Here is a 26,970-nt window from a genome sequence, read left to right on the forward strand (position 1 = left end):
GGGAGGGGGAGAAAAGCTTTTCAACTACAATTTTAAAGGCTTTTAGCGCTTTAATTTAGTGGATGTAACTTATTAACGTGATAGCGCATAAATGCCTGTAAAGAAGACCACGCAGCTGAGTCAGTACTTTATAGAAGCCAGTCGGAGAGACCTTCCTTGGACAAAATTTACACAGGAGCCCTGGTCTATCACCACCAAATGGCCATTTCATAAAGTACTTCCGTAATCATGCACCCCCCCAAAACATGTATTTTATTATGTAAATAAGGCAGATTTTAAAAAATCACTACAGCTGTAGCGCTCCGTAAACACTAGCCACTACACAAACCTAACCAGAGATTTCACTAAGATGGGATATTTCCCACTCCCCTTAGTAAATGATATTCTCCTTTTCCATCATCCAAGGGAAGAGTCATGTGTTCTTATAGCGTTGAAAAGGCAAAGCCTGCCATGAACTAGAGTACAAATATAGACGACATATAAGCTAGATAGTCCGCCCGCCCCCTTCAAATTCGTGGTGAGGGGCTCATAGCTCCGGACTTCGCCCACCTTTTCATTCGCCCCTGGGCCTTTATCACGTGCCCCTTTTGATCCATCACTGGATGAGTCGAAGACCGCAAGGGAGCCCCACTTTTGAACGCCCTGGCTTCGGGCCCTTTGTAGTGTAATTCCCACTCACCCCTACCTCCCCCTACCCAGATGAAAGCAGCTTTTGCCAGCGGTGATCTTTGTCCCCAGGTAGCTGGTTCTTAGCCAAGTAACCTCTCACTGCGCCGCCGCCAACGTGTGCAGACACGCTCTTCCAATTGACAAAACTCCTTTCAACGACTAGGCGACATGCTCACAGAGGGGAAAAGCTGATAAAAAATACGTGGCCTGATTAAACTTAGAGGCTGCATGGGGAGGACAATGACAGGAAGAAAGGACTCCACATCTACCAAAGGTGCCGTGCAAATTCCACCTCCCCACCACCCTGCCACGGGAGAAACTTCGGGATCAAAGTCCATTGGGATTTGGGTAGGGGTTATTCATCTTAAACCTTTAGTTGCCTGACTCTGATGAGTAAAATAAATTTAGTAATCGAATCAGTTCCCTGCGTTAGCCAGCCTCCATTTCATTAACAAGGTTCAAAGGGGCCTCCTCCCATATACAGTACAGGAGTTCGGGAGAAAAGAGAGATCGGGGACCCTTTCTTTGGAAAGTTGTAATTGGTAGAGTAGGTGGTGGGACTTTTGGACCCACGTAAAATGCAGATACAGACTCTTCCTCTCGGGCCGCTTTTCCTCTCTGGGACGGACCCGATTCTGCGGCCCCAGAGATGGGCAGGCTGGTGGGTGTCGTGAGACTTTGAAGCTAGCTGCCTCGCCTCTGCAGTGTAGCCGGACAGAGGGGAGGCTCGCAGGCCCGCACCCCACGGTGGGAAAACGCAAAGTCCGATTTATGGAAGCACCGTAAGACGGGCGCTTTCCTCCGGTTCCCGCTGAGGATGGGAGTCACCTTGGTGAAAGCACAGCACGAGAGGGGAGATTTCCCGTGCAAGGCCTAGCTCTTGTGTGGGTTCTGGTTTCAGTGGCAAGGACTAGCCCGGCGGGTGTCTCTTTGAATGACCCTAGCGCTGGGATTCTCGCCTCTGCAGTTATGCCCAGTGACAGATCAATTATTATGTAACTCCGATGCGTGGAGAGCGGATCGAGAGAGGAATACAGCGCTTGGGTCTGCAGCCAGCATTTCCGCTTTAGTGCAAGAACTCAAAAGAGTGTCCGATGATTTTTCTTTCAAAATAAAACCGGCTGTAAAAGTAAGGGCCAGATCCCCAGCTGGTGTCAATCGCAGCGCTACACCGATTTACAGCAATAGGGTGTTAATTAGACCGTCGGTGTGTTCCCCATTTCCAACGATGTAAACGATTTCAAATATTATTAGTAGTATTATTAAAGTATTATTGCTTGTATATTCTACTAAACCTCCTCTGTGGTGAATGAAGAATGTTGCTGCATTTTTAATAAATAACCAAAGTGAGAAAAAAAAATTGGCTCTGGATAACTACACCAACTGCAGAGCATGGTCATTTTCCCAGTGTTTAGGATCTGGTTACTTTTAATACACCCCAGAGGCCAGCATGACATGTCTTACACTAACAGGCATCTGTCACCAACCGTGTCAAGTTTTGCCATATGTGTCGGAGGGTTTGTGGAAATGGGGGCGGGGGAGGAACCCCAGCAAATAAGACTTTCGTTGCTTGGTTGAGTTGAGTGGTTTTCCCATTGTGGAAACTTCCCTACTCTGCTGGGATAGTTATGTGCAGGGGTCAGGGAGATGGGGTTCATAGCTGTGTCAGGACTTCCATCAATGTAAAACGGCCCAGTTAAAGAAGTCATAGGAGATTCCCCACGTTTCAAATTGCTTTTTGACTCAGCAATCGAATATTTTGTTTTTGCTGGACATCTTGGATGAAATCTATGGCAATGGGTTAGGAATGTTTCGTCTCTCTTCCTAACGGTCCTGTTCTACATGGGATTCTTTTAAACCCTGTTTAATAAAGGAATACTATATATTTCTTTGCCATCCAGCTGCATCAGTGCCCAGAAATTTTCTTTCCGTTCAAGCCACACGAACGGACAAATATACAAAGGAAGGGCCCGATCCTGCTGGTATCCGAGTTAATGGTAATGTTCCCGTTGACTTGGGAAGGAGCAGGATCAGAAAGTGCCTTTTGGAAATACAATGCATGAAAAAAAACATAACTGCTGAATTCAGTGATGTGTGGACCTGTCTGTCTGTGTTATTTGTGGATCTTCCCAAAATATTATGGCTATTCACGGGACTATGAAAATAAAGGATCTCCCTTTTCTCCACACCTCACTTCAAAGTCGTCTGTTTCTCATCATCCGCGTTAATCTGTTTACCTCCTCCAGACCTCTATAGAAATCTGTCCCATTCCCAAATTACAATACTGGGGTGTGCCTCTCGCAATCCTTTCCCCGAGGAGTCCCTCTGTATATGACTGGGGAGTGTGGGGGAAGAAGTCTAGAGAAGCCGCTTTATAGACCGCGGAGGTCAGGAGCTGCTCCAGACATCTGGGAAATTCGTTATATACCTAACGCCCCCTATAGGTTCCACTCCGCTATTACAATTCTGAGTCCCTCTGGGAGCCCCAAAGTGAGATTTCACCTGCGGCCTCTGGGTTCATTTTGCTCCCCAATTCCTTTCTGTTTAAATTAATGATTTCTCTTCCCGTCCTACTTTTAGGTGATGGGCTCTTTGCCCTGCAATAGCCTTGTGCCTCTTGCCTGTGTAATAGAGTACAAGACAACAGGACATTTGGCGTTTGCTTTGCAGAGGCGGCAATCGCAGAAGCTAGAATGGCAAATCCTAGGTCTGAGTCAGCAGTGTGTGTAGCAGATCATGGGGGCCGAGAGACAAAGACGCTATAATAAACCCTTCGGAAAAAAAATCCACGTAATAATTACATAACGTATCCCATCATTACAAGCAAACCAAATGCGATTAAAATGAATCCACTCTTAATTTAATAAAGAACCTAGGAGAACAATTGATCAACTCCGTATTATTTTATAACCTATTAATTTAAATTATTGTAATGTTCCAAGCAGTGGGGAATATACTTGCGCTTCCCTCTGCCATGTTTGTTTTTCTAATTCGATTTGTACATTTTCCTGCTGCGACTAAAACGTTTACACTATAATGCTATTTACGTTTCTCTCTCAAAGAAGGAGCTGATCTCTGGAATCTAAAGAGAACTATTCAGCAGCGTTAGAGAAACGACCGTTCTCCCGATCCCCCCTCACTACTGCTATAGCTCTGCTGAGCTGTTATGCAGATCATGGGGGAAAGAAAAGAAAGAGAAATGTCTCCAATCTCCGTGTCAAAGGAAACTAGTTGGGAAGAAAGTTGCCGGCTATTTTGCCTTCTTCCCACCCCCGGCTGCCTAATAAATAGTACGAAAAGGCCTTCCAGTTTAAAGGCTGCTGCTTGTTCTGAACACACATGCAGGGCCGGGAGGTATTATTGCTATGTACGGAAATATGAGGGAGTAATTTTATAAGTAACAAAGGATCAGGAATGGAATGAGCCCCCTGTTATCCAATGTCAGTTAGAAGCACTGGATCAGCAGCTTCTTGAGCCTAAAAGTGAATTCAAGAAGAGCCTCCTTTCTCTTTTCCCAGGGGTATCAGCTAAATATAGAAATAACCTCTGCGTGTGTTGCACAAATCATGCACCATTTGCTGTTTGTGTAAAACCGATTAGCTAGACACAACTGTGAAACAACTTGTTACTTTTATAGCCGCAGCACACAAACAAATTTAGATCTGTTTAGTTTTCCTTTTAAAAAGAGATTAGAGGAGTGCCCATGTAGGGACCTGCATGAAGAGCCTCTGATATATAATCTCTTCTTGGTTAAGGTGACTGTTTTTCCTTTCCGTGTCAGATGATTATCAGGTCCTTATTTATAAAGTTCAAACTATCCAGTCACCAGGCAGCTTGTTTTATTTTAGTATATGTATCCCGAGGTATAAATGTTTACTTAGGATGCAATAATATTTACTGTTTACCAAGAAAACAAATTGTGTATAAGGCAAGGACACATTCTTACAGCAGATCCTATCAGATCCTATACTTGAAATAAGCAACAAAATCAGTGCTGTAGTAATAAGTCGTTAACGTCTTAATATAGCTGATTAATTGAACATGCATTTTATGCACTACATTTTACTAACACGAGGAGATTCTTGTCTATGTGGAATATGAACACTGACATTTTATTTCCAATACTTGAGGTGAATAGAATAATTTTTTGAATAGAATAATAAAATATTTTCAATGCACATTAATGCTTTTCTTACTGTTTCGCTGCTTTTTTTTCAGGCTGAAAACAAATGTGTTTTTAATTCTATCAGACTTTATAGCGAATTATTTTCGGCATAGCTCGTAGTCACTTTAATTTGCCCCAAATATATATATATCAGTATATATTTGCAACTGTTCTCCAAACTTAGTTATTAGGAGTCGATAACATAAAATGACCGCAAATATATTTTAAAATTCTCATATGATAAAGGTTATTTCTTTTTCTTTAAAATATAGGTTCAGCTGTTTAATAATATAATATTTGCCTTATATTAATAATGAAAGATTCATACAACTAGATTGGTTGAGCACACATATTAATTCTACAGCAAAATAAATTAGTAACAATCTTTAGATTGCCATAAGGTTTAATTTAATACTGCATTTTAAAAATTGTAAAGAAATGCACATACAAAGTATATTCAGAATAATGATAGGTATTATGAATTTTGTGCTACTTTAACTGACTGTTTATATACACATAGTCATAGTAGAAAAATAATGCGGTTTGGGGAAATATTATCTCACGTTCTAAAGCATTAATGCGTCTCAAACATAATCTAATTGCGATAATGTTTTATTTTTATACTTTTGATTTAAATTAGATTTTGCCATGGCAAACCTTTCTGTATTGCAACTGGATTGCTCTCCTGCTCACTGCGCAATTGCGCTGATAATTTAGACTGAATAAACGGAAGTTATCTGCACTAATCGTCTGTTTTATTATGGCAGGCACTAAACAAATCTGGGATCTTAAATTAGTCAAGATCTATAGAAACAATAACTAACATAACTAGCATGTTATTTAACAACAACTCCTGGAAAGGTTATTTGAATTAAAGGGAAAGTTAGGTATTTACAGAAAAGGTTAGTTTCAATCATTTAAAATATCTTCTCATTTATACATTATACACCTAAATTGTCACCCGATCAGACTCTCTTTATATATATATTTATAGTATATAATTATCAAATAACACAAGGAACAGCATTTTAAAAATTTATTTACAAAGTTGTGTACAACACGAAGGAATAACATTTAGAATACATATATTCATTCATATATAAACAGACTTCTATAATAGAATGACTGGTTTTTTGTCCTTTTTTCCCAAAAATTTTGTTTAATATTTAAAATTTTCCCCGCTTTTTAATACATTTTTTGTTCTTTCAGATAAAACTGTTTGGAGAGTAAGAACCTTCCAAAAAAGTGAAAGTTCAAAGCTCCTAATCCCTCCTGTTATTTGCCTTTTTAAAAAAATAAAAACCCCAAAAGTAAAGTCAATAATTTTTAATACAAATATGTACAAATGTTGGGTGGATTTTTCTTTTTCTTTTTTTTCTTTTTTACCTGTACAGAAAGCATTCCTTGTGTGATTGTGTGTGTGTTTGGCTTTTTTTTTTTTTAGTATAGGGGGTTGTTTGTTTTTTTTTTTTTTTTGCTTGTACACTGCAGTTTTTTAGTTTGATTTTGTTAGCGTCCAGGGGTTTTGTCTCTGATTGATAGGAAGAGAGGTTGAGTGTTTCCGCCCCCCGCCAGTCTCTTATTTATAGATAGATGGATATAAAATAATAATAATAAAAAAAGCGAAGAATCAGCACCGTGCCCGGGGTAGTTCTTAATTACTGGGCTGGCCATTTCGCCTGCACGGCTGCAGCGGATGCCGCGGGCTGCAGGAACTGTCCCGAGATAATGTTTGTAGGCACGCTCAGGATGGGGGCAATGGCTGCTGTGGTCCGGGTGAGAGACAGCGGCTGGTGGGCCAGGAGGGCGGACTGGACGGTGACCGGGGGCCGGAGGAAAGTCTGTGCGCTGCTCCCTGAGCTGGTGGCCGACACCCCGATGATGTTCTCGATGCTGAACGAGGGCCGGCCGCTGGGCTCCGACTTGATGAGGGAGCTGGCGGCGCTGAGGCTGTTGAGCTGCAGCTGGAGGCTGGGGCTGAGCTGGGAGTTGAAGGCTTTGCGGCTCAGCTCGCTGGAAGGCAGCAGGGGCACGGCCGGGGGCAGCATGGGCCCCACGGGCGGGATGTAGGGGTACTGCAGGGCGGCGGCGGCCGGGTGCGGGTAGGCGCCGGGGGGCAGCCCGTAGGGCCGGCCGTAGGGGCTGGCCAGGCTGTAGGCGCCGAAGCTCTGCATCATGAGCGCCGTCTGCTCGCGCAGGTGCTCCTGCTGGTGGCGCTTGAAGCGCTTCCTGCGGCGGAGGAAGCTGCCGTTGTCGAACATGTCCTCGGACTGGGGGTCCAGCGTCCAGTAGTTGCCCTTGCCCGGGTTGCCCGGCTCGCGGGGGATCTTGACGAAGCAGTCGTTGAGCGAGAGGTTGTGGCGGATGCTGTTCTGCCAGGCCGGGAACTTCTCCCGGTAGTAGGGGAAGCGGTTGCTGATGAACTCGCAGATGCCGCTCAGCGTCAGCTTCTTCTGCGGGCTCTGCAGGATGGCCATGGTGATGAGCGCGATGTAGGAGTAGGGCGGCTTCACCAGGCTGTTCTTGGGCTTGCTCTGCCCCGGCAGGGCCCCGCCGCCCTCCTCCCCCGCCCCGCCACTGCCTGCCCCCTTGCCCCCGTCCGCCGCCCCGCTAGGGGTGGCCTCCGCCGGGCTGCCGCTGCCGCTGCGCTCCCCTCCTGCCCCCGCCTCCTTGGGGAGCAGCAGCTCCTCCGCCTCCTCCAGGGGCAGCCCGGCCGGGCTGCTGGCCTCGCCGTCGCTGTCCTTCTCCAGCCCTTCGTCCCCTTCTCCCACCACGTCGATATCCACATCTTCGGCCGTCAGGACGGTCTGGCCGGACATGTCGCTGGTGCTGCTGCTGCCTGACAGGGTCATCACCGCTCAGGGGAAGGGGGGCACAGGGGAAAGGGAGGGGGCTGTGGGGGGGGGGGGAAGAAAAAGTGTGACGGGAGGGGAGGGGAAAGGGGGGAGAAAGAGGTGAGCTGGGCTTGGTGGCTTCTCCAGCTGGCACCTGGGCTCAACCCCCCCTCCCCAGCTGCTGGGCTTCTTGGTGGCTTCCCCCAACAGGTACCTGGGATCACACCAAAGTCCCCTGTCTGCGGGGCTCGGTGCCTTCTCCACCAGGCATCTGGGATCAGATCAAACTCCTCTTGGAGGTGCTGGGCTTCTTGGGGGCTTCTCCAACAGGGTACCCGGCATCAGGTCAAACTCCTCCGCCGATTCCTTTCTGCTGAGCGTGGCGGCTTCCCCAGCAGTTCAAACTCCTTTACTGGTTCCTATAAGCAGGTATTGGGGATCAAACGTCTCTGCCGGTTCCTGCTTCCCCCAGCAGACATATGGGATCAGATCAAACGCCTCTAGCAGCTGGGCTGGTGGCTTCCCCAGCAAGCAACTGGGATCCGATCAAAACTCCTCTACTGCTCATCTGAGCTGCTGCTGCAGGTTAGATCTCTTTAAACTCAGCCTTTCCACCTCTTCTCTTAAAGGGTGTCTTGCTTCAGTCCTCTCAGTAGCTTCCCCCCACCACCACACACACTTCCTCTCTCTTGTTTCTCTTTCCCCTTTTTGGAGGGAGGGGGAAAGGTATTTCTAGACGCGGAGAGAGAGGGAGGGGGGAAATCAGGGTGTTATAAGAACTCACTTGCCACTTTGAAAGTCCTTTTTTAAAGACTGGCTGATAGATTACTTTCCAGTTAAAGATATACTAGGAGGCGTGGCCACGTGACCGCCTGACGTCAGGCGCCCCACTGTTAAGCCATGCAAAACTCAAGTTGTTTCATGGAATTGTCAACAAAGAGACAACAGTGGCTCTACTTATCATGATCATATACAAGCATCACTTCAGCCCACAGCCTCCCTTCACGCTAGGTAGGGACTCCAAAATAGGACTATATCAGTGTGAAACCATTAGTCTGCCTTTATCTCAGATTACAGGTTAGAAGCATTTCATTTTTATTACATGATGACTGGAGCTTTTTTCAACAATGATAATGCTGGAATTCTATGAACTGGCAAAAGAGCGAGAGAACAACCATTCTGATTTTAGCATTAAAAAAAAAGTTAGTGCTGTTTTTTTATTTAAATGCAAACACCCTGCGAAATGCCAAAGGTCAGGAGTAGAACCTGAACTGTGTAGGCATTGCCAATATGTTTTATGAGCACCATCGCCTCTGACCAAATATACACTAAACGGCTGCATCATCATATTAATGCTTAACAACAACAACTTTTGGCTCTGAAATCACTTTCCGGTGGGGTTTTTTTTTCCAACAGCAGCATCAGCTGGAAACCGAAGATCAGAAAATGGCTATTGATTAATCTATTAGATTAGTTGCAGAGAGAAATAAAAAAGACGTAAAATAACAAAGGGAAACTATAAATAAAGAAGCCTTTAGCTGCCTTTTTTTTTTTTTGGCAGAGGTGTTAACGACATAATCATTGCCAGCGTTAGCATATGAAAAAGTAGGAAATGAGGGAGTGTGTGAATGTGAAGACTCTATTCACCAGAGTGCAAGGTAAGCCTTGTCCCAAGGAAAGGGGGCTCCAAAGAGGGGGAGGCAGGGTTACAAATTCTATTCCTTTTGTGCCAAGGGGATCTGTTTAAACTGAGAACAATAACACCTGGGTAGGTCGGAAACGGTTTGCTCAGTGGTTTTCTTTTCTTTCCTTTTTTTTTTAATCCCTGTGTATTGTTTGAACGATCGCATGTGTTTTGGATTTTAAAAAATATATTTAAGTAGAAAACTGCAAAAGGATAAAACAATTTCCGATGAGCAATTATTGTTCGAAAGGGCATATAAACTCTTCCCTCCGCCCCCTTCCCCCTTTAAAATAAATCAGAGAGATCGGTAATGTCTGTATTAACATATTGGTCTTCCATTAAGATCCCTCCCTGCCTAAAAAGAACATATAACCGTCCACAAAGGGAAATCAATAATCCTCCCCACCTTTCTATTAACAATTGGGGGGGGAGGGGGACCATGTCAATTGCTTTCCGATGCCTGAAAGGTTTATTCGGTTCAAACAAAAATGTGAGATTCACTTTACACTACTAAGAGCAGGTGAATATCACAACTATAGAGCAGCGCTCGCTTTAGTGGGATGAAAATATTGATGAGTAAAGATCTGATGAAATATTTTACAGAAGACGTTTGGCAACAGATAGATTGATTTATCCCCTACCCAGTGGGGAGAAGATCTTAATCAAACTTGCTTCAATATATACTCTAGGTATACGGTACAGTATTGCTATTTAAATGATCCGCGCTGGCTACTTGGCGTTAACACTTGCGCTAAATCTGTTGTTTTTATATTGGGAGGAATAGAAAATAGTTCGAGATAATGTGAGCATTAATTTTCAGGACAGATCTTCATCCAAATAAATCTGATGGCTGGGTCTGACCTAGCAAAAGTTTAACGAATGGGTATTTTTTTAAAAAAGTGACAACACTTAAAATGCAAAGATAAAAATACCATTATAAATGTGTCTAACCAAAAAAGTCAAACTCTCATATATATTATTTTAAGTTTTGAGAGAGAGGAAAAATATCTTTCCTTTCCTGTGCTGAAGTAAGGTTGTTTTAGACTTAGAATGACTCTCTCTATGCATTATTAAAACAAACAAACAAAAAACCCTCGCACACAGCCCAGGAAGATTTTAGACAAGAAAGCAAGCCCACAACATTGCACTATCCCAGCTCTCCCTCTCTACACAGAAGCGTCGCTCGGTGCTTTGAAAGCCAATGTTTTTCTCGATGATTTTTGTGTGTGTGTATCTGTGCTTTATTGATTGCCGTCTTGTGTCTTCTTTGCGCTTTCTCCAAATGATCCTAATTTATATTTTGCCATCTGGACAACAAAGCTCTTCCTCTGGTGCTTTAAAAACCTGCTGGAGCTATGGCCGAGCCTTCTCGCAGGGAGCTGAATTTGTCCTACCTTTAACACACAGAGACACAAACAGGATTCTCTGTGCGCGTGTATGTATATTAGACTATCTCTCTCTGAAATCTCCCGGGAGTGGGGGTGGGGGGAGATCAACTCTGAAAACCCACCGTTTCATTTGTTGAGCTTTTCTTCGACACAATAAAAGTCAAATTAATTGATTCATACCATTAATTACGGTGCTTAGCGTGAAAAGAAACGTCTCCCCTCGATTAGAGATCTATTGTGCTAATCTCTTGTTCAATCAGTGTTACCATCTGATAGGGGGCCCATCTCTTTTACAGAAACTTTTCGACTCGAAATGGAGATCTTAGACTCGTGTGCTTCAGTTTTCTCCCCTGAGCCTTCATATCCCCTCTTTTTAAAATCGATTTAGATCTGGGGGCAAAGGAAGTGATTTGCAATTTTGACATGCTTTGGGTCAAAGCTGGACCACTGCAAGTCCAGCTCTTAATTCTGCCATGGACCCTTGTGTTTATGGGTCTCTCTCTATCTTGCCCGGCATTATGGAAAACGTTGTTATGATATGAGAGGGGGGGGGGCGGTAACATTTGTGTTGCAAGAATTCCCTGCAGGACTGAAGGATTAAGAAGTGCAGAACTGGTAGAAGTGGCAAAGCTATAGGAAAGTGTTTAGGAACCTGTGCTCCTGTCCATCTGACAATATTTGGGCGTGAAGTAAATCCTGTTTTAAGACTAATTGCAGTTCGTTATTAAACCCATAAGTCTTCCATCATTAGGCCTGAGTTTAGCCAGGATTGGGGGAAGGGGGAGGAAGAAACCTTTTATAATAATAAGCAAACTTTCCCAGAATGAATCTGGTAGAGAGGGATGGCACGCAGCCACCTAATCTACTAAAATTTAAAGGATTAACTTTGGATGGACTAAAACCAGGGGATGTACACAGCAAAGCACTAAAATGATTAGGGTAGCGTGCGCGCAAGGGATTGGAAAAAATACGAGGGGGGGGGCGGGTATATACAAAGAGATTTAGCAACAGGAGAAAAGAAAACTGCATAGTCCAGATCGATATGGAGTCAAATAGAGACACATCTAGCATCCAGGAAAGCGAAGATTGAACAATTTATGATAGAGAGGGGGAAATTAATTACAACTCAATTTGGTTCTAATAAGGCAAAGCAAAATCCTGGGTGAAGAGCGAGTAAAAAATAAAACCCGGAGGCTGACTTTTGGGGGTGGGGTGGGGAGAAATTGCAATGCTGGGGCAGATCCTTCTCCTGTAATCGTTTTAAAGGAAAGAGGAATCAAAGGTGTCCTCTTTCATCTCCTTAAGCCTATTACTTTCACTAATGAGTTATATAAATCGTTGACCTGACCTGGATTAGACGAGCATTGTGGTTTGTTATAAGTGGGGGGAGGGAGAGGGGAGGAGGATAGTCCTACTGTCAAAACCGATCTTAAAAAAAAAATCATGTGGCCAAAATGGGGGTGAGGTTAGTTGCTTAGCTCTCGGTGACAGTCCTGTTACTGAAATGAAACTGACCCTGGTTGAGATGTCGGTGCCCCGTGCGCTTGGGCTGATGTTTATTATCCACGTCTGCCTTTATTGTTCCCTTTGCAAGTATTTGTAAATAACATTTTCACAGTGTTACTGTAAGTGGGGGGCGGGGTGGAAGAGGTAGTTGACTCTAAGGTGCCCCTGAAAGCACGGGCGGGGGCAGATCTCCACCCTAAAGCAGGGATAAGGATCCCACGTCCAATTTCATTCTCATGGCCGCGGACAGTGGGTAGCTTGTGTCCCCTTCCTTCTCTCTCTATCTTTTTCCACCCCCGGCTTGTAGAAAGATGCTGATTTCCAAACCATTTTATGGATCGGCACCTTTTTAAAAAAACACTATTTGCAGGGGATGTTTTAATCGCAACAAATTGCCCATAAAGCCGGGAGACCACCGGGTAAAACAAAATTGGTCATGTTTCCAACGCGGTTGCGGATTTATTTGTATTGGAAATGTATAAACATCCATTCTGTAAAAGGCAACACGTTTAATTAACGATGAGAGAGCAGTTAGGGGCAGAAAGCTAGTAAAATTGTGTGATAAATTTATGGCATTGTTAGCGTGCTTTTAATTATGGCTATTATGTTAATTATTTCACATTAGCATGGAGTTATCAGCAGCATGTCAGATTTAATCAAAACGAGCCTTTCTCTCGAAAATTGTGCTTTTCATCTGCCACGAGGAGAAGGGGGGTCCCGAGCCGGAACTGCTTTTTTTTTTTTTTTTTTTTTTTTTTTAATTTATTAATTTTTTCATTGAACAAGAGCGGGTTGGACGTGAGCCTGTCTGGTGCACTCGGCAGATTCCTCTAGGCTACTGCAGGCAGGGAGCGCGAGCTTCGGTCTGTTTTTTAGGAATTCAACCATTTTCACCCCCTTCGGAGCAGGCACTTTATCATCCTGGATCATTCTGTCAAACAATATGATGTTGCTCATTTTTATCTGTCCCGGTTTACAAAACCCCCATTCACACCGCTGGCCAGGACAACACGCCCGAGCACAAAAGAATAAAAGAGACAAGCCAGGAATATAGAACGCTGCCGAGATCAAAACCCCCGGGCTTGCAGAGGAGCCTGGGCGAGCTCCCCCTGCCCGGAGCTGGCTGAGGTTGGTCAGCAGATCCCATTTGCACAGCATTAATCATCGGCCGCTTCCAGGCACCAACGCTCAGAGGTGCTGGAAGTAGGGGTGCTGCCGCACCCTTTGGCTTGAAGTGGTTTCCGTTATATGCTGGGTTGACAGTTTGGGTCAATGGCCCTCAGCCCCCCCAAATTCTCCCAGCGCTAGCGCCTTTCTAGCTACCTCTAGGTTCAAACCCATCCACTGGTTTAACGGCCCCTCCTACTTCCCCCTGAAGCTGGGCTGCTGTCCCGCGGGACGGGTCTGGGAGCTGTGCCCGCCGTCTCTCCCCCACCCGCTGGTCCTCACATAGTTGTAGCAAAAGGGGTCCAGGAAGGGCACGTGCCCCCGGCTCCCCCACAGATTGCGTTTCAGCACCAGCAGTCCAGGTAACCGCAGGACATCCACTGCAGTTTCTCGAAAAGATGCAGTTGTTTATTGTGGGCCCCACGCTTTCATTTTTTTTTAAAGGTCATGTTTTGAGTTGCAGTATGTCCAATCGGCATGTGTGGGGCGCGTCGGTTCAAAGGGAAAGTCCTGCCTGTCCTCAGAAAACTCTGCCCTGGCTACACACGTGGGGAAGGGGGGTTGTATGGAAGTTCGGGTACTCCTCAGGTTGGAGGATGGATGGGAAGGGGAGTGATAACACCCCTAGCCGCGCAACGGATGATCTGCCCTCCTGTAAGGGATCGGACTGAAAAACAGTGAAGACAAGCACCCAACCGGACGGCCACACTGTATATAAATCTGGCTAACAGCGAGGTGCCTTTTCTAAGGGGGTGGGGCGGGAAGGGGAGCAGGGGAAATCTGGACAGACACCAGTGCCTCCCCTGGCCTCTCAGAAGACAGTCCTGGACCATCCACTCATCAATCAGTGGTTGCCCTTACCGGGCATTTACAGAGAAAACAAAGCCCCCGCGCAGTGCCAAGGGGTTGTCACTTTCAGAGGCTCCGGATTTCCCAGCCCCAGTAAAGCTCAGTTTGTCAGCGGAGTCCAAGCTGGATGGCACAAGATCCCCTCCGCCTGGTGCCTCCTGATCTACCCTCTGACAGATCAGCTTGGGGTGGGCACACACTCGAATGCCCGGCCCTGCCCGACAGGAGGGTGTGTTTATCTGTTCTTTGCAGGGTCAGCAGGGGCCGCTTATTTATTAAACTTGTGCGGAGATACTTTCAACCCCCATCCCCCTTTTCTTCACCATAGGAGGAGGATGCGGAGAAGGCAGCTGCTAATTTATTTTTAGAGCAATTCCATTCCTCTGTTTAAATTTAGATCGATTCATTATTTAGGCTAAATTCACTTTTAGTGAACTCCAAGTTCCAACCCGATAGGAATCCGATAAACCTCCCCCTCCCCAGGAGGGCTCCGATACACTGGGGCACACGCTAATCGCCCTCTTGCGAGGTGACAAGTTACTCCCAGCAGAGTTTGGAAGCTAATGGGAAAGCATCTCCCCACCCGTAGTGGTCAATGCTCCCAGAGCATCAGTCAGCAGCCCTGTTGTTTTAATTGCAATAAAATCGCTGCTACAGTAACTCTGGTGAGATCCTCGCCTGTTTTCGAGCAGATCACAGGTGTACGGAATGAAGCTGGAAGAGGTATCGGATCCTCTCTCTTGCCTCCCTGGCAGTAACTTTGAAAACTCCCCTTTGCTCCGTGTTGCTTTAACCATCGGTTAAACGGTTGGGAAATGCAGGATCGGGCCTCTGTCCTAGAAACATTTATCATCCCTCTGCAATCATTCAAGCAGAGATTTAAAGGTGGATTTGCAAATCTCACTGTAGACACTCGCTTAAAGATCGCATCAGGTGGATAAAACGAGATTAGCGGCGGCACATATCACATAGGGCTATTTATATACTTTTAATGATACATTTCCCAGTGACATCTATCCTCAGAACTTCCCGTAGGATTCTGGAGAATATTATACACTCAAGATTAACATTGACTTGATGGGTCTGACTCACGAAACTCCATCTGAAATATATAATCAGACACACATTCGTATTTAAGCCATTATTTAATATGCTTCAGCTAAGGAAAAATATATATTTCTCTCTCTCTCTCAAAAAAAATCAAAATGGGTATCCTATCGAAAATGCAGCCAGTTTAAATAAAATCTGGATATTTACTATTGTGAAAGTACAGTTGTGCATATTTTTGAAAGTATTTTATTTTATAATTCCTCTTTGCTCTGGATCTAAATGTGCAAAAATGACTCTCATATACAGGTTTGGGAATACAATTTAAACATGTATATTTATATCTCATACAAATTTCATTCTTATGTATGCAGGTTATATTGTGAACGGCATATACAGTACAACATGTGTATATCATATATAGACAGACACACACACTGTATATGACCGTCCGTGTTATAAGGACCTGCCAAGGTCGCTATTCCTAATACCAGGCAAAAGCTTCTGATGAGGTATTTCTCCTAAAATACTCCACTAAAGTGGGAGAGAAAAGGGCTCCCAAAGGGAAATCCGTTATTCCTAATATCTCAGCTACCGAACTGGAGAACCGAACTGGCGTCTTCAGAAGTTTTGATAGGCTTAAAATTCTTGACTAAAATAACCAGAAAATCTTGTTTACCCAAGGAAACGCCTGGTGCTGAGTTTTGCTTTCAGACCCCGTTTAGGATGCGCCTGGTGTCAACCATAATCGCGAGATGAATTTCCGGGCAGGTTTGCCTTTTACTAGTCCACAACTTCAGCTGTTCTCGGCCAAAACGCAGGGAGCTCTCAGTGATCAAACGGACGCTTGGACGGCGACTGGGAAAACTCCCCTGATCTTGAGACAATAAAGGGGATTCTCTCCCTTTAAACGGCTCCTAAGACTGAGGGTGCCAAGTCCCTTTGAGAGAAGCTACAGGAACTGTGGGAAAGTTTAGATACACGGAGTCAAATTCATCCCTGATACAACTGTGCTGCCTTTCAACAGGGCTCAGTTTGTCCCATGGGATCGAATCAGGTGGGATAGACGCAAGGGGATGACTAAGCGAGCGGTGTAACAGGGGAGCCTGTCTCGCGTGTATTTGACTCTTTACGAAGTTACACGCGAGTTTTTGCTTAGAAGAGACGCTGGCCTTTTGTCTTCTGCGTGTGAAAAAAAGCCCACTCCGCACTGCGGGGTAAATGCGATCCAAGAAGGAAGTCTCAGCAGAATCAAGGACACAAGGGGAGGTGTTTATTCGGATCTGATCTGCTGTAAACAGAACCCTCCTGCCAGCTTCATGGTGCTGGGGCAGATCGGCTGGGTGAGTGTTAAGGGACACTGGCCTTCATATGACGTAAGCCTCTTTCCCCTCGGACACAGGAGGGGAGACTCTAAAGGCCAGCTGATATCAGTGAATACTCTACTGGGAAGCAGCGCCCTACTAATCCATTTCTCCTGGAAGGAAGGGAACTGCTGCCCCCCTCTCCCAGGACCAGTCTCTGAAACCACCTTCTGTTTTATGATGCTAGAGTTGGCTGATCGAGTAAAAACAAGTTCTCTCCTTGAAAAACAACCAAACCTGTGAGTCCAGAGGCCAAACACATAAGGCAAACCATCTTATTGTTCTTTAGCACAAGGGACACCTTTTAGTGTTGCTTTGACAAACTCATGACTCAATACACCATATAAAGCACTGTCTACTTGAAATCTAGTCCATTTCTAAAAAGTGCTTACAAGTAGTTTCTGGTACTTAGGACTGCCTCTGATTCCACCCTGGGCAATTTTTGTGGATTTGTAGTCACCTTTTCCTGCTTCAATTTTTAATTTCCCTTATTAGCCCGTGAAAGGTCTACACACACCAAAAGGGAAACTGACTAACTAAGCAGCCAAGCCTACAAAACTACAGGTTACTTTATGACTAGTCTTACTGAAGCCAATAGTGCTACTCACCTACATAGTTACTCCCTGGCCTAATTGAGTGCAAGATCAGGGCCTAACCACCTATCAAAGTGCTATCACATGCACAAAATCAGCACACTGGAAACACATATAATCTCCAATTTCTTTAAATTACTGTGATTTTATTATAACAATAATGGGTAAAATATTTTCAGACAGTAGTTTGATTTATTTTAAAGTGTCCCTTTAATAATGTGTTGATGCTGCATGAGTCTACATGGTTAGACATTGAACCAGTGTGTTTTATTCTCCTCCTTGCGGATCTTCTCCATGCATGATTTAAAGGGAATATAAACACCAAGTCTAAAATGGCTAATTTATGTAAAACTGACAGACAAATAAATAAAATGTTATATAAAGATATTAATTTAATTTAATAACCCTCCCAAAATATTAATTTGACTTCAGCTATCTATTTGCTTGGGCTCTTTATACTAGTTCCCCTTTTGTGGTCACTTCCTATGGATGTTCATACAACTGAATTATACTAGCAAGAAGGACTGCTTGTGAAAAGCTAATTTTAAATCTACATGCCCCAGTTCAATGAATAGTAAATGAGCACTTCACTAGTATTTATACTGGAAACCTGCTCATCCAATTAGGGAACAGGAATACTATGTGATCAATTACAACTAAGAACACAGCTCAGATGTTCTATATAAAGTATCAACTAGCAATTAATAGTCAAATACATGAAAAAATACCATCAAGTAATGTTTGTGGATGGACAGAGAGGCAAAGTTCATCAAATCAATTATTTGTTACAAATTATCTGCTCAGCTCTAATAAAACCCACCCACCTGTTTCATCCCTAAAGCAATCACCCATCTAATTGGTGGCATGTGGCTATTTCCCTTTTTCTATTTGAACTGAACTCTTATGGTGCTTGTGGTGTTACAAAGGGTAAGAAAAGATCCTACAGGGACTCCTCAACCCTCCTCAGTGGAATCCTCTCTTTAGGAAAGCCAGTGCCTCTTTTCCTACAGAAGTGTCTTCTTAGATGCTTTGTCTTTGAAGAAAAATGCATGGTTAGTTTAGACAATTTGGACCTGCTGGCAAGTGAAAATCCCATTCACTCCAACATGGAGTGGCTAAAAGAGCAGGTACATTTTGTTTACCTTGAAAAGACATGCACATGTGGCAGACATTCAGACCCAAACATGGACAAGTTACTACACACATGCTGTGAATTTATTCCACAGATTTTCATAAGCATTTTGGCTAGCAAGCACCCTATATAAGTTAATATGCAACAGATCACAGCAGGTACAAAAGTGTCTTATGTAAACAGTGACTTAAAAGTAAATCTGTCAAGTGCTCTCTCTGCAGTTGCTAGATATCCTAGTCATCCTCTAACAGCTACTCCAAAAAGGATGTGCATTTTCTCATTTTTATATTTTATATAAAAGCAGACAGGAATATCAATAGCAAATGGAAACAGCTCCTCTTCTAAACAGACTCTATCCAATGTCTATTCTAGCAGGAAGCCTCTATATGGTAAGGCATAACTAATCAAATACATAGGAACAAATCATAGAGTTCAATCCTGTAGTCTTCACAAAAGCCAGATCATCCTCTTCATCTTTTTTGCTCACAAAGGGAATGAAAGGAATGGGAAAGTGGTGTTTTTGCTCCATATTGTATCAGGGGTTGGGGTAGGGAGTTGAGCCAATGTGATATGACCACTGCCCCAGCACTCAAAGGAAGCCCCTATGTGTGTCCTCCCTCATTGGAGGATTTTTGGGTTGGGAGAAGAGGTGTATGACTGGGAAAGGAAGAGTTGGTGCCAGTGGAGAGGCACATTCACTTAATCATTCCTCTTCTAAGCTCCGGGATTTCTCCATGTGCTGAAGGGATGTGGGCGGTTGAATGGGCTCTTGAGGACAAGGGAGGAAAGGAGCAGAAATCCCTTTCGATAGACCTTAAACTACTGAAGTAAGAGGAGGAACCCCATGTAGTGTAATCCTCCTCTATCTGACAAAAGAACGGCCATACTGAGTCAGACCAAAGGTCCATCTAGCCCAGTACCCGGTCTTCCGACAGTGGCCAATGCCAGTGCTTCAGAGGGAATGAAGAGAACTGGTAAACATCAAGTTATCCATCCCCTGTTGCCCATTCCCAGCTTCTGGCAAACAGAGGTTAGGGGCACCATTCCTGCCCATCCTGGGTAATAGCCATTGATGGACCTATCCTCCATTACTGTGCGTTATCTGTGTAAATGTAAACCATAAGGTCCTGTAGGAATACCACCAGATTGTGGCTCAAGTTGTTGATGGACTGAATGAGCGTGGCTGGGGATAGTGGCTCTATGAGGCACTGTACCTTGGCAACCCCCCAGGAAAATTTCCATTAAAGCTAACACCAGACCAAGTCCTCACCTTCTCCATGAAAAAGGGAGGTGAGGTACAGGGGTGGGAGAGGAAGCGATGGTGGCTTGTCTCCTCAGGGAACCAGACTGTCAAAGCAGAGGAAGGTCATGAGAAGGCCAGAGGCACTGGCCCCTCCATCCAGAGGCCACCCCAGCCTTTTACAAATGGCTGGGATTTCTCTATGGAAGCTGGGATATCTATGCAGCCAGAATAAAAACACTGACTCCTCTAGGGATCTACCTAACCTTCTACCCAGCAGGATGAAGCTACAAAAACTCATTGACTGTCAATTCATAGATATTGCTCTGTAATTTCTCCCCTCCCATGGGCTTTTTCATGGCAGACCATGATCTGGCTCAGGGCTTTTTTAAAATCAGTAGTCAGGGCCAGAGCCTGAAATCCTGACACAGGCAAAACCTCCAGTGAAATCAGCTCTACTCTTAGTCTTGTTTTCCTGGGCCCAAAACAGACTTTGTTTGTCTTTCAGGATACGGTTTTGTAGGCTGTTATTCTGCCATGTGGATAATATCCTTGATTCCCTTTATTAAATAGAGAAAGTCAAGTGTTGAAATGTTACTACAGTAAATAGAATTACTCTGACAATATTGTTCCCCCTCACAATGAATATTATTAATTCCTAATTTGGGACATTTTCCCCTGTGCAGAAGGCCAACAGAAGGTCTGTGAATCACCAAAGTCCTCAAAATAGGACCTTGGTGGGACTTAAGTGGCTCTTATGCCTTTTTATGGGCCCCCTGAATTTCACCCAATATGCATAGGGCAAGTTAAGCTCCATATTAGATATTTATCTAATCAGGTCCATAATCTCTGTTTTTAAAACACCCCAGCCACTTATTTATGTGGTAAACTAGGTAGCTGTCTATCTGGAGAGTTTTCAAAATGTTTTTTATGGGAACTTTTTTTTCCTGTAGAAACAAAGAAAATTCAAACAGCAAAAGCTTTAGGGTTCTGATTTAATAGCACAAAACAGAATTGCTGAAGATCCATTCTGATACTCCATGCTTATGCACTGCATGGAGGGCTTCTGTCTAAACTGTTTTTTTCAACTGGAAATTGGGTTTTTCATAGACGCACAGGATTAGTTATTTGACAAAACAATTTTTTGTGTGAAAAGTATCTACTTTCTGTAGAAAACTTTGAATTTCTGTCAAAGAACTGAAAACCTCAAAAACAAAACCTTTTTTTTAGCCAATTTTTTTTGACGAAAAGTCAAAATTTTCAGCAGAACCTCGTCAGTCAGCATTTTCCAACCAGCTCTAATTCAAAGAGCCTGAACAATATATACTATATGCTATATAATAATCCCTTCTATATGCTGTGTGCTACAGAAGCTGGGCACAACAGAACAAGTTGGGGGAAGGCACAGGTTATTTGCCTTAGCTACACATTTCCTTGCTTTTGTGAGTTTAAATAAGACTGTGTGTGTTATGCTACAACCAACTCTGTTAAAGTCTCTTAATGCCTTCCCATGAATCATTTGAAGTATTATTTATTTCAAAAGCGCCTTTGAAAAAAATCAAGAGGTTTGCCACAACATTACTGATGTAAAGACCTCAGTGAGAGTTTTTGTAACTCATGTGGGTAGGACACGTTTCATCACTGCAAATAATGCCTGGGAAGGTGGGTAGCAAGTTTATTTTGGTTTGTCAAAAATGATTAAGGGATGACATTTCAAATCAAGCCATCTGTTACCCTGCATCCCGTTATGGCACTTGATAGCACTGGGGCTGGAGCCAGAGCTGCCATTCAACCTAAGGTGCATTATCAGTCCAAGAGGATGTAACTTCTACCCCAAGATCCTGCAAGTGTGGAATGCTCTGCTGTTTTAGTATAGGCCTAAACACTACTCTTGTGTCCTGCTGAGTGAGTCTAAAGGTGTTCATTGCGTGTTGTTTCCATTTAAATGTATCTTAGTATGTGGGGTTGTTTATTTACTGCTCTTTGCCAGGTCTGGTTCGATGGTTTGGGTAGGTCTGCCTTTATTAAATGTTTGACTTGTAATTGCATTTTCTTTTTGTGTGTGTTGCGAGGCCTTAAATGGACGGAGACCTTAGAAAGTATTATTATTTAGTATGGTAGCATCTAGTAGCCCTAGTCAGTGGCCAGGATCCCATTGTGTTAGGTGCTGTATAAACACAGAACAACAAGACACTCCTGCTGTCCCCAAAACCTTACAATCTAAGTACAAGAGACCACAGATAGATACAGCCAGATGGGGAAGGAAACAATGAGACAACACTGGTCAGTGTGTATAACAGTAATGAATTATGATTATTGACTTTATTTATTAGAGGCACATATAGCCTATATAAAAGAGACATGCACCTCTGGGATTCTGTTTGAATATAAACCCCTATGAGTTGCAATCCCCTAGCAGCAAATCCTTCCAGCTGTTGGAAGCTACAAAGACAGCAGAACCGGTGTAGGGATGGGCAACATGCAGTGAGGCTGCACAGGGACAGAGAGCTGAAGGAAGGCAGCATGCTGTGGAGTTCAGTCCTGCAGCAATCTCTTCAATGGGCTGGGGAGAGGGATTTAGGGTGTGGTCAGTGGGTCCATGCCTGTGCAGATCCACCAGTAGGAACCCTTCGGAAGGGGGCAACATGGCGGTCCATGAATGCTATTGAAGATCTATGGTACAATGTTGGTTGTTCGGCAGTTTCCCTCATGCTGTGGGGAGGATTTTGTCCTGTCCAGTTCCTACATAGTCGTGAGGTGCACAGCCCAATTGATCAGGAGGTTCACAAATGCTTTATATAATATTCACCAATATAAGAAACTAGATAGCTAGAGATCAGGCTTTTTCCTTTAAATGAAATTGACACTATTTTTTGTTTTGATTTCATGCTCTTATTTTTGTCCAGCTAGGAAGGGTTTCCAAGAGGAACTCCAGCTGATGAAGCACTGATGCAAGAAAAGAACATTGTATCAAGCATGTCAGGCAGTATTTACAGTCTGTAAGTAGACCATATTTAGGATATCTTGTTAAAATATTGCATGATGGAGGATTTCAACAGACATGTTTAAATGGATTCTAAGAAGCTGGACAGAAAGGAAATATGCCTGTGGAGCTGTAAAACATTTATCTGCCCAGAAGAGAAGAGAAAAAAAAGCCCTGAATGATCCATTGTGTGGGAAGAAATCTGCCCAAATGTCTTAATTGCTTTGTAAACTCATCTAAATAAATAAAATTTAGAGGGGCTGTCACAGCCAATACTGTGTGGTCCCTAGAATATCGTTTTAGGCTAAAAGGAGCATCTTCCTGCACAGCTTATTCAGAAAAAACTCCTAACAGTACTTTCAGCCTAAAGTTATGTTCACTTGTGACTCGGGGTCCTGAGGTGTGAACTTTGTCAAAGGGCTGGTTGTAGCATCAGTACAGAGCAGTCACAACCTACCCTCTGCTGGGTGGCCAGCAGGGGTCTGTGCAACCCCCAGAGCAGCTAGCTCTGATTGGGAAGGTGCTGGTTCAGTGCATGTCTACAGCTGCCTCTGTTGATGGGGGAGCCCTTGGTGGATTTGAAAGCTGCTCCATCCTGAAGCAGAGCAGGTTGCAGTACCACTGCCTGCAGGGGCGGCACCAGCACAGCAAGTGCGTGCCTGGGGCGGCAAGCTGCGGGGGGCAGCCTGCCAGTCGCTGTGAGGGCAGCAGTCTGGCTGTGTTTGGCGGGATGCCTGCAGGAGGTCCGCCAGTCCCACGGCTTTGGCGGCAATTCGGCGGCAGGGACGCTGAAGGCGCAGCACCGGCGGACGTCCCACAGGCATGCTGCCGAATCTGCGTGACCAGCGGACCACCCGCAAGCGTGCCGCCAAAAGCCGCCTGACAGCCATGCTTGGGGCGGCAAAAAACTTAGAGCCGTCCCTGACTGCCTGTAATCCTTTGGGGTGAATCCCACCTCTTGGGGTGCAGGGTGCCAGGCGAGTATGTAGAGATGGAAAATACCTATTAGGTTATCTAGTTCATCCCCCACTGCTAGTGCAGGATTCTTCCCTTCCCAGCATTTTCTAGTGTGTTGTTTAATCTTGTTTTAAGAATTCCAATTTACAGGGCTTCCACCACTTCCCTGGGGTAAATATTCTACAGCCTAATAGGTGATTGTCCTGATAGTCAACCTTCAGAGCCCATTTATTAATTTCATCCCATTACTGCTTGTCTCACCCCCTAGTGTGGCTGCAGTTAGAGTAAGAATAATACATTCATGCTTACGTGGCCCTTTCCTGCCAATAATCTCAAAACATTTTACAAATATTAGTGAATTTAGCCTCATAATAGCCCTGGGGGGAAGTCCTATTGTTCCCATTTTTTCAGGGGAAGAAATGGAGGCACCGAGAGGTTGAATGACTTGCCCCAGATCACACAGGAAGTCTGTGGCAGAATTGGGAGTAGAACTCAGGTCCCCTGATGCGCTGGTCTGTGTTGTAGCCACAAGACCATCCTCACCCTTTTTTAAGGGCTACTTCTATTTTATGTTAAACAACCAGCCTTAACCGTCACCAGTCCCAAAATCACACCAAGTGTGGACCCGAGTTGTGGGTGGAATGAAATGAGCCTACGGAGATGGACATAATGGTGTGTAAAGGGTATGGGGTTCAGATATGTTCGTGTTGTTTTGTTGTTATTAATGTGTATTACCACAGCACCTCGGATTCCTAGTCATGGACCAGGACCCCATTGTACCAGGTGCTGTACTAACACAGAACAAATGGTGGTCCCTGACCCACCTGCAGGGGCTTACAATCTAAGAACGAGACAAAATACAGCATATGGATGCAGACAGACGGGAGAGCACAAGGAAACAACAAAATGCTATTGGTTAGCATGATGGGCTGTCATTCTTTTTACAGGACAGGACTGTCCTTGTTAAAAATCACTTTTAAAAACTAGTGCTTTATTTTGTCAACTAGTCTTATAAAGTATAAGGAAACCAGTAAACATAACAGAACTGAATAGGATGCAGATCATTTATTTTACATCACTAAATCATTTTTGTTTTCTCCTTCTTTCGCCCCTCCTCCCAATTTGGTCTCCTGATCCAGTAAGTCACCCCAGTATGAATGCTTTCACAGAAGAGCCCTGCCAACACAGCCTTTGATGTAGAGAGATGGGAAGTTCAAGTCATTCCAAGTTCCCTCCCCAGCTCCTGCTTTCATTCTCTGTCTTGTTCCAGATAAATGGGGCCTAATCCTGCTCCACCTTGAAGTTAATGGAGGCACAAGAAAAGGTCTATATTGCTCTTGGGCCCAATCCTGCAAGGCATGCAGTGCCCCCACCTCTGAGGGTACATGGCATTTTGCAGAAGGTGCTCTACACCGTAGAGGATTGGACCCTTACAGCATGGAGATCTGCTCTGCAGCAATGAAATGAAAAGAATTACTGGGGCCACCTTGAAATGATGTATTTTTACTCCTTTATCACCATATGGATGGGAAATTAATGCCTGATGCCTGATTCTGCATTCCTTGCACACTCAAAACTCCCAGTGACCATCTCTTAAATTGTTTGATTCATGTAACAATTGTATGTTCAAGCAGTTCTTCTGCATCATAATGTCATATTACATAGATTCCTGCCTCTAACCTTTGAATACATATTTCACTTATGTCTACCACATAGTCAAATCATTCTTTTTGGAGTGAGGGTAAAACTCATGAAAATTTAGTTCATGAGTCAAGTTCTGCTCAAGCTGAAGCTAAAACTCCCATTGAATTTGATACTAGCAGGATATCGGCCCATTTGTTATAAATTTAGTTTGTTTTTAGAACATTAGTTTACTTAGATCTATCCATATTTGCTGACTCTCACAGTCTATGATTCAGCATGGCATGTAAGCATGTGCTTAACTGTAAATTAATGGGACTTAAGCATCTGCTTAAAGTTAAGCATGTTCTAAAGCTGAACTGGGGCCTTAGTTTCTAGCTAAGTCTTTTTAAGTTTACATTTTGAGATACATTTTTGTTGCCATATAGGAGAGAGATGGATAATGTCTTTTTCTTTCTTGACTGGAGCTTCTTTCAGGCGTTTAGTTACTATATCTTCATTTCTGCCTGAACCCTGACCTAGAGCAATGGTCATTCCAGTGTCAAAGCTGCAACATCTGCAGCTGCTGAGTAAACACAGTGGCAATGTGAATGGCCTTAAGGGATAGTTTTTGTGCAGCGTAGGCGAAGACTTAAGCTGATGTGGGGCAATGGTGTGAATTGTCACAATGTCCTGCCATTTTGATTTATGTTCACTGTTAACTAAGAGCCCCATCCCGCACTCCTGATTTACACAAAGCTCCACATCCAGGGGTCGAGCAAGGAATGCAGGAATGGGCCATAAAAGGGCCAAGTGCCTCAGCCGGATCCTGCATAGCCTTACTAACACAAGTAGTCCTTACTCACTCATAAGTCCCACTACATTCCGAGGGACTACTTGTGTGAATCAAGGCTACTCAGAGAGGAAAGGTTTGCAGGATCAGACCCATCCCATGTGAGAAGGAAGTAGGTCTTTCATGTGTATAGCTAGTATGTCATATATATTTTATATATGTTACATATGAAGGTGAAATGTAATACATTAGCTTACTTAGGAGTCAACAGATGAGCTCATAAATCCAGGATGAAAAACATATGCTACTTATTATAGAGCATTCACATATATGTTACATGTATTTATTTTCCACATGGGATTGTATGTAATTAGGGCCTTGCTCCTGCATTCATTAAAGCCAGTGGGAGTTTTGTAACTGATTTAACCAGAGCAGGATTAGGCCTTAATTTTGCCTTCAGACTGCAGCTGACCACATAAAAGAACAAAAATGATTGAATGATCTGTTTTTAAAGAAAAGCTTAGTTTTAGGTCAAAGAATGCTATTTTTGTACAATGAGCTGACGTTTTGAATGCATCATAGTTTCACCCTGAAATAATTATAAGGATTTGCATTTTATATAGTAGCTTGCATCCAGAAATAGCCAAATGCATTTTAGAAGTTATAATCACCACCTGAAGAGCAACCACTTCTGGCGTGAAATGCAGGAACAGTTTAACAACATACGATAAAAATGGCTACCTGATACGGTTTCACTCAATAGCGCAGAATATTTTATTCAGATTGAAACTACAGGGGATTTTTTAAACTGCACAGACTATAATTACTTACATTGGAATTTGGTCAAGACACTAGGGTTAGCAACCTTGTTTGCTTTAAGATTTTTTAATGCCAACAAGTGGCCAGGAGATTGCCTTTACATCTCATCTGAATGATGGTAACTCCAATGCACCTTAGCGTGGAGGAGCATTGGTTCTTT

The 26,970-nt window shown here is 43.9% G+C and overlaps 1 protein-coding gene across 1 annotated transcript; it reads right to left on the minus strand.

Annotated features, from left to right (window-relative positions):
- Window positions 1-6,418: 6,418 nt before the first annotated feature.
- Window positions 6,419-7,713, minus strand: LOC112115951 (forkhead box protein D3). The gene has a single exon (XM_024213192.3). It carries the CDS (start codon window positions 7,684-7,686, stop codon window positions 6,493-6,495), a length of 1,194 nt encoding a protein of 397 aa, XP_024068960.1. The 5' UTR covers window positions 7,687-7,713; the 3' UTR covers window positions 6,419-6,492.
- Between the last annotated feature and the right edge of the window lie 19,257 nt (window positions 7,714-26,970).

Source organism: Terrapene carolina, unplaced genomic scaffold (genome assembly GCF_002925995.2).
Source record: "Terrapene carolina triunguis isolate 2854851 unplaced genomic scaffold, T_m_triunguis-2.0 Scaffold210, whole genome shotgun sequence".
Lineage (NCBI taxonomy): Eukaryota > Metazoa > Chordata > Testudines > Emydidae > Terrapene > Terrapene triunguis.

Coding starts and splice junctions, on each gene's coding strand:
- LOC112115951 (XM_024213192.3), bottom strand. CDS start 7,686: ATGACCCTGTCAGGCAGCAGCAGCACCAGCGACATGTCCGGCCAGACC.